The sequence below is a fragment of the Pinus tabuliformis genome, chromosome 9, assembly GCF_031772625.1.
Source record: "Pinus tabuliformis cultivar Carrire ecotype Pingquan chromosome 9, CPIR1, whole genome shotgun sequence".
NCBI classification, from domain to species: Eukaryota; Viridiplantae; Streptophyta; class Pinopsida; order Pinales; family Pinaceae; genus Pinus; species Pinus tabuliformis.
Window position 1 is genome coordinate 851,664,586 of NC_142307.1, and position 7,747 is coordinate 851,672,332.

A 7,747-nucleotide genomic window follows, 5' to 3' on the forward strand; every position below is an offset into this window, starting at 1 on the left:
ATACCCTCGGTTAAGGAAGAGACATGCTCACAACAAAAAAACATGATATTATAATATTAATTAAATTTTTAGAATGATTAAAAAAACAATGATTACTTTATTCAAATTCACAATTTATAATAATTTTGAATTTATAGAACATTATATTAAAATTATTTATAATATTAAAAAAATATAAATTTAAAATCAATTATACATAACATTAAATAAAAAATACATAATATAATTTAAAAGTCAATTCAACCATATTAGTTGCTTCTAATTTAGACCCAATTCTTACAATGTGATTAATCGAATTTAGACCCAATTTTTACAATGTGATTAATCGAAAAAACTATTTTCTACATCATAAATCATAAAAATCTTAAATCTAATACAATACTAAAATTATGAAACACGAATTTGAAAAAATTCAAAACTAAATATTAATAATATTATAATCGAAAATTCAAAACCAATGACTGAACAATTCCTGAACTGGAATCATTATTCCTCTAAACACATTGTCCACCACTGAAGATATCATTCCAACAGTAGTTTTTTATACCAATGAGCAGAGGCTTTAGGATACCTTTTCAGCCCATCTTTATAGTCGATATAATGAAAACCAAATCGACATTCATAACCTAAGGACCATTCAAAGTTATCCATAAGCGACCATGCATAGAACCCTCGGATATCTGAACCTTCCCTGCATTATCACAAACAATATTATCAGCTTTAGTTATCTAATAGCCCTTGAGAAGGACAATGTAATATCAGTTGAGCATCTCAAATTTCATAATTTTCTCCTTTAGGGTAATTGAATGAACTGCAATATCTGAGAATAGGGTTATTGGATGAACTGCTATATCTGAGAAAAGTGCTTCACAAGTACCTTATAGCCTCTAGTATGTACCATAGATGTTCAGAGCAAAAGTTTATACGCCCTGTATCATTTAGTGCTTCATCGAGCGATGTGGTTGACTCGTCCACAATGGGGTCATTGACTCCTATTTAAATAAGTAAAATCAAATTTGAATATTTAAATAAGTAAAACTAGTTTTGAATATTTATATAATATTTTTGAATTTAGGTTTTTGTGATATATACTTTATAGAAAATAATTTTTAAATGATAATCACAGAAAAAAATCTCGTGAATTGTTTTGAACTAATTAGTGTAGTTCACTTTCTTCGAACAACTAGTATAATTCATCTTTTTTGAACCAATTAGTATGGTTCATCTTCTTCGAACCAACTAGTATGATTCATCTTGTCCTAAAAATAAACCACACTAATGTTTTGAAACTGTCAATAAAACTTTCTCCTATATAATTATCATGACAATATTTCTTTTCATATTTATTTCATACTTACGTATTAAAATATTAATGAAATGAAAACTTGTGCTGTGCTTTTCTTACCATTTTCTGTTATAAAGATGGGCGGATTGTTATACTGATGTTTTATATAAATCAGCAGATCCTTTATCCCCGGTGCATACACATAAAGAAAATCCGATGCCTTCACAAATTTTATACAAAAAAAATACAGTGAAAAGTTCAGATGTCAAATTTAACCAGTAAAATAAATTCCATAACCTGTTCTCAAATTTAAACCTAAATATTGACTTTCCGATTTTGGGTTATAATTAGCACACCTTGAGTCCTATCAACACCCCATTCCGCTCACCTGTAAAAGCACACTAATTATACCTTATTGGTTAACTGAATTTCCTCAATATATATTAATATCAATATTTTTGTCATGAAATTATCCACATTAATACTAATTTTTCTATTTCTATCCTTAAGATTAACTACACTAAATAGCTCGAAACATCTACCAAAAATATTTCAACGTAATATTCTACCTGCAAAATCAGATTTTTAATATTTAGTTTTTAAACTCTTTACAAATTAAGAGACTAATGCAGTGGTAAACACCCAATATATACTTACGAACACAACGTGCCCCACAGTCCAGATTCCAGCAGGACATCTGACTGGTCGGTTCCGGGCAATTTATCGCGTACTGACTTGTATAATAATTCACTCCGATGAAGTCAAAGGTTCCTTTTAACTGCTGAGATTGTTGCTCACTAAATTTTGGCAAACGATTCCCAATTCTCTCTTTCATTGTAGTGGGGTAACTGCCTGAAGTTATTGGATCCATAAACCTGCCATACAGAAACCACTGGTTTGATTACAACAGAGTATTGTAACCCTGTTAATAGTGGAAAAGTTTAGAAATTGTTTTTATAAAAATATTTAAATTTGTATAGCCTAAATATTTTTACAAATATAAGATTTGATTGATTGATATTTGATTGATAGATATTTGATAATTCAAATCAAAATAACAATGTGAAAAGTTTAAAAATATAAACACAATAATACCATCCGAGCGTGAAATCAATAACTCTCTGAGCTGCGTTTTGATCATCCAAAGATGCTGAATATGGATAGGTCCCGTTGCACACTAATGTAATCCCAATAGAACCCTTTTGCTCAACCTGCAAGGATTTCAAAACTTTCTCCTTGTTAATAATCCAAAATTATTTTCATTTCATAACTTTTCTCTCCTGGTTAATAACCTAGTTCATCTTATTTTCGTTAAAGTGCAGGAAAGTGAACGAAACAGCCGAACAAGGTAAATTCAAAATAAATTGGATGAAAGGGAACGAAACGGTAGAACCTGGAAATATAGAATTTATAATGAGGTGTTTTTTTAATATAGTGGGAAAATCTATCATAATTTAGTTGTCAAATTAGCAGTGAGGACAACTACCTCTGGTTGCTAACCACTAATGTAACCATCTCTGGCTGCTAACTGTGAATGCAGGCTGACTCATCACCCTTATTCAAGGAAAACTTAGCCACTTGGAATAACTCGCTGGTGGTTCTTAAGGGGCAGATTTTCACTCCTGCTGCCTTTGGGTCTTGGGTGATTAACCCATTTCCTTAGGTTCTAGGAAGCTCTTAGCCAAGCAAAAACAGTTTTAGGGCATACTCCAAGCCCTTTTTTCAGTTTGAATTATTTTATTTTATTTTAAATCTAAAAAGGATTTTTGAGTAAATGGTTTTTGACTGCATATTTAGACTCAATATGCTGGAAAATTTTTGGAATACTAGAATTGTGGAAAATTCACAACTCAAACTTGTGATTCTAACAAATCCCTACTAGATTCTAGGCAAATTACACCTACAATTATACTGAAAAAACCTAAAAAACTTATAATAGATAGACTACTAGATAAAACTAGAGGCTAGGAGATGAGTCACAGGCATACACTAGTATCAAAATATAAGATAATGTCAAAGTACCTTGATTCCCAGGGCTGTCTGTTAAGAAAGTGAAGATGATGTTTTAGCTATATTTTAATTGTTCTAAGTTTTGAAGGCTTCTGGTTAATATTTTCTTGTTAAATTTGAGCATTCTTATTTCTATTGGGATTCCCATAATATTGAGGGATCTTACAGACATGGGTGAAGTCAAACAATTGAACTTGCCTATGTCAGAATTTTTGAATATTTTAAAATTTTGCAATTGAATTGTTTAGAAATCTGAAAATACTAAATTTATTTATAGATACCAAAACTTCTGACATAAAAAAAAAAAAAGGAAGGAAAGAAAAGTAAAAAAAAAAAAGAAAAGAAAGAATGAAAAGTAAAGAAAAAAAGATTAAGGCTATATTCAAAGCAAGTCCTGTGAAGTGTGAACGACTGTGAAACCACTTCCACTTCTAATTCCAATGTTTTTAATCCAAGTTCCAATATCCAGATGGAAGGACAGTGTATTCAGAGCCAAATTGAAATGGTCAGACTTTAAGGTCCGCATGATCAGTGATGAGAACTACTAGTAGCCTCAATTTCTTTTAGAATGCATTCGTTTGCAGAAGAGCTTCACCTGATATTTAGTCCTATATGCTTCCACAGCAGCTGCATGTGCAAGAAGAATGTGATGTGCCACTGTGTATATTTCAGTTGCAATGGGATTATCAAAACTACTGTGGCCAGGGGCATGAAGTCCGCGATCATATCCAAAGTAACAAACGAGATAAGGTTCATTAAAAGTGATCCACTGTTTAACCCTATCACCAAATAATCGGAAGCATGTCTCTGCATAGGCAGTATAATCAGTCCTGCATCAATATATCACGACAACACAAAAATGATTTAATCAATGGTCAATACAGCAACAACTTTCTAATCCAAAATATTGCAGAAATACAAATTAGCATACACCATGGATGGACTCAGAAATCCTCCATAGTCATCCTCAAGACACTGGGGAGCATCCCAATGGAACAAAGTGACAGAAACTTGGATTCCTGCAAACTACTGACAATCAGCATTGTTCAAAAGAAGAGACAAGCAGAACACAAGACAGGCAATATCGATCATTAAGTGATAACATTGGGTACATCATACAACCATTCTCCAGGAGTTCATTTATGAGGTTATTGTAATAGGCTACTCCTTCCTCATTGATCTCCCCTTTTCCCTCTGCAACAATTTGTAGACATTAGGTCAATGACAATATAAACTCTAGACTCAACTTTGAGAAATAACAACATTTGGGTATTAATCTACTTCTTTGCAGCTTACTTGGAAACATTCGAGACCATGAGATTGAGAATCTGTAGACATCCACTCCCATATCTTTTATAAGTTTAACATCTTCCTGCAGGTTAGATCGCTTAGTCCAAGTGACTGGTGAGTAGAAATTAGAATACCTTTGAGTAGCTCGTGCAAACTCTTACACAGTGGAAACTCTGGTATAATGTTATATGTAACTACAACATCATTCGAAATTATATTTGATCCAAAATTTCAGTTAGGAGTTACCTTATAACGATGGTACTGGTCCACAGCTACATCACCGTTGCTCCCATCAACAATTTTGCCTGGATTGCAAAAACATACTAATCATTCAGTGATAAGATTCTATACAAATTTACTTCTAAGAGAGAAGCAGCTAAGAAGTGGAGATGTGTCTATGTCTCACTATGTAACCCACAGTAGTAAATATTCATCTTTATGACTTTGAGTTAATTGATTGGTAATCATACTGATGTAATTTAGAGTTAAACTCTTTAATAATAAAATTTTATGTCTGTAAATATCATCATGAAGAAGCCATCATTGAAGAAGAAACATATTTCTCTGTCTGAAACTTTATACTGGTATTTATAATTTCGAATTTATTAATTAATATAAGTGTGCAAGACCAAAAATTCTTTCAACAACGGTTTAGCTAAATTTACAGAGTTAGCTCACATCTTACTTTCCTAGTTGAAACATGTTTATACTAATTTTAAATTGTGATTGAAAAGCATGCTACATAAAAAGTATTTTGATATAAATAGCATATTCTCTGCGTCCAACAAACATAAAACAATGTATATACAAATCTACAATGTATGTACAAATCTACATGTACAGTGAACATAAGCTCAGGCTATAGGAGCAACAATCTGGCTTGACTCTGAGCATATGATTGCACCTGGTGTCTGGCAAAATGAGTCCCAGATGCTTAGACCTCTTCCACCTTCTTTTGCAGCTCCTTCACACTGCATCAATACATATACCAAAGATATTATAGGTTTTTTTTGGCTAGATTTATGGAGACTTGAACTTTCAATTTCATTGTTTACATAATACTTCATAATTACAACTATTATTATCAATTAAGCTATACCATGTAAGACACATTACAGATTTATTTGAGATAGGTAGATTTTAACATTTATTTCGACGGATGTTCACACTATGCATATAGACTACAGTGGTTTACCATGAGAATTTTCGAGTTGATTCAGAGAGCGAGAGATATGTACCAGTACCTGATAAGCAGAAGTCGCTACCCCAAACATGAATCCCGGAGGAAAATTGCTCCTCCTTAGTCCCCTATGATCGTTCACTTCACTGTGACTCTCCATGTTCAACTTTGATGTATTCAGAACTACAATCCACTGTACTTATGACCTGAACCTGAACGCACACCTGAGGCCTCGGCTTTGCAGATACATAGCTCTTATACTACGAAAATAAAGCTGGAGTTAACAAATTCTTGATTACTCTGTCGTACCTTTGAAAGCGAACAAGGCCAAAAGGTTTGAAAAATAATTTTGGTGGACCAATCATGTGCGCCCCATATGCAGTCAACCCAGCACATACAGCACCTTATCTAAGCAGCCAATCTCGTGTCTCTCTGTACGTGTGGGCAATCCCATAAAAAGATTCTGTTAATTTTATATTTTAAAATTGGAATCATTCGTTCGTCGTACCCACAAACAGAAAAATGTCATATGCCAAATTCGGTGTTTGATTGATCGTTTATTATTATTATTATTATTATTAACCTTTTCATGAATTTTTTTAAAACTATTAATATTTATAATATTATATAATTAATATATGTCAAACCTTTCATTACTTCAACAAACCCAAATATAATCCATTTTAAATATTAACTCTTATAATATTACTTTAACAAATCTAATATAATCAATTTCAAAATCATATTTTATAATTAATGTTATCAAACTTTTTGAAATTTTAATAAATTGAATTTAATCATTTTGATGATTTTAATAAATCTATTCCAAAAATCATAAATGTATTCTAGATTTAGGGATAGTTTAAACTCTATCTTTTATTCTCTTTAAGTAAGTTATCTAAATTTAAATTATTTACATATTTCAACTCAACCAAATTTATCACCATATAATATGATAGGAGATATAACCATGTCCCATTATATATATAAAAAAACTAGTTAAGTAGTAAGGTGTTTCCTCTGTGAAGAAAGAACTCCCTAGAGTGCCACTCTGCATCTTTGGGCACCTTTTGATCAATTGTTAGACTATTGAAATATGTTCACCCATTAGATTCCACCATTGGCTCTTACTTGAATTATCAATTGCCTGAACTGTCAACCGCCTGAACTGCATGAACTATGAGTTGATTCCTTTATTTCCAATGTCTGGCTTGCTTCCTGTGAAAAGGAGAGGCATCTTAACTAACAGAAGCCTGAAAAGGTGTGAGGAAATCAAGAAGTTGAGGTTAATGATCATCCTTGTTAAGGTTGGGGCGTCGGTGGACCAAACAATCTCCATGCTCTCTAACTACATGGACTACATGGAGCCTGTTGATTGCTTCGTCGATAGTAGCAATGAGTAGTACAAAAACAAAGAGTGACAAACATCTGCATTCCTACGAAGTCATCCATGAAAATGCTAACCGAACAATTACAAAACTCATCAAAGATCCCAAATTATTGTAGCAAAGACAATTACTATTGAAGGGCAAGCATTTTGTTTTTGGTATGTTTAACTTCGCTTCAATCTCTAGATCAAAATCCCTTACAAACCCCAAACCCCTCCACCCTTAAAAATTTCAATGCTAAACAATGTCATTCTGAATTTGCAAAGGTTTCCTCAAACTTTGTGAATGATACATTGATGATGAAGAATGTATGAAAAACTTTTCAGCTTTTATATAAATTATTGCTTATGAGAAATCATTATTCATTATATTAATACTTCAATTAATAATAAAAATAAAAAACAGGAAGGTTTTCACCATTAAGAGCCTCTTAACTCATAATAAATATAGAGTTTATATGTATATGATATTGAGTATTAAATAAATTACACTTTTTTTTAGCAATATAGTATAAAAATTTGTGATATATATATATATATATATATATATATATATATATATATATATATATATATATATAACCCTTAACGCTAG

General features: G+C 31.7%; 1 protein-coding gene across 1 annotated transcript; it reads right to left on the reverse strand.

Moving 5' to 3' along the window:
• Nucleotides 1-474: 474 nt before the first annotated feature.
• On the reverse strand, nt 475-6,108 carry LOC149151463 (beta-glucosidase 12-like). Its single transcript, XM_089439985.1, has 13 exons — nt 5,830-6,108; nt 5,490-5,556; nt 4,832-4,890; nt 4,592-4,667; nt 4,418-4,489; nt 4,227-4,314; nt 3,891-4,125; nt 2,381-2,496; nt 1,943-2,160; nt 1,642-1,673; nt 1,406-1,505; nt 878-992; nt 475-691 (listed from the first exon to the last, which is right to left on the reverse strand). The coding sequence occupies exons 1-13, from the start codon at nt 5,923-5,925 to the stop codon at nt 523-525; spliced, it is 1,443 nt and encodes a 480-aa protein (XP_089296111.1). The 5' UTR covers nt 5,926-6,108; the 3' UTR covers nt 475-522.
• Between the last annotated feature and the right edge of the window lie 1,639 nt (nt 6,109-7,747).

What these genes read in the sequence shown, in the direction of transcription:
- LOC149151463 (XM_089439985.1), bottom strand. Translation starts at nt 5,925, where the DNA reads ATGGAGAGTCACAGTGAAGTGAACGATCATAGGGGACTAAGGAGGAGC. An exon ending in CTCATTTTGCCAGACACCAG is followed by an intron (nt 4,891 to 5,489) that starts GTGCAATCATAT and finishes TTTGCAATCCAG; the next exon opens with GCAAAATTGTTGATGGGAGC. An exon ending in AAATGAACTCCTGGAGAATG is followed by an intron (nt 4,315 to 4,417) that starts GTTGTATGATGT and finishes AGTAGTTTGCAG; the next exon opens with GAATCCAAGTTTCTGTCACT.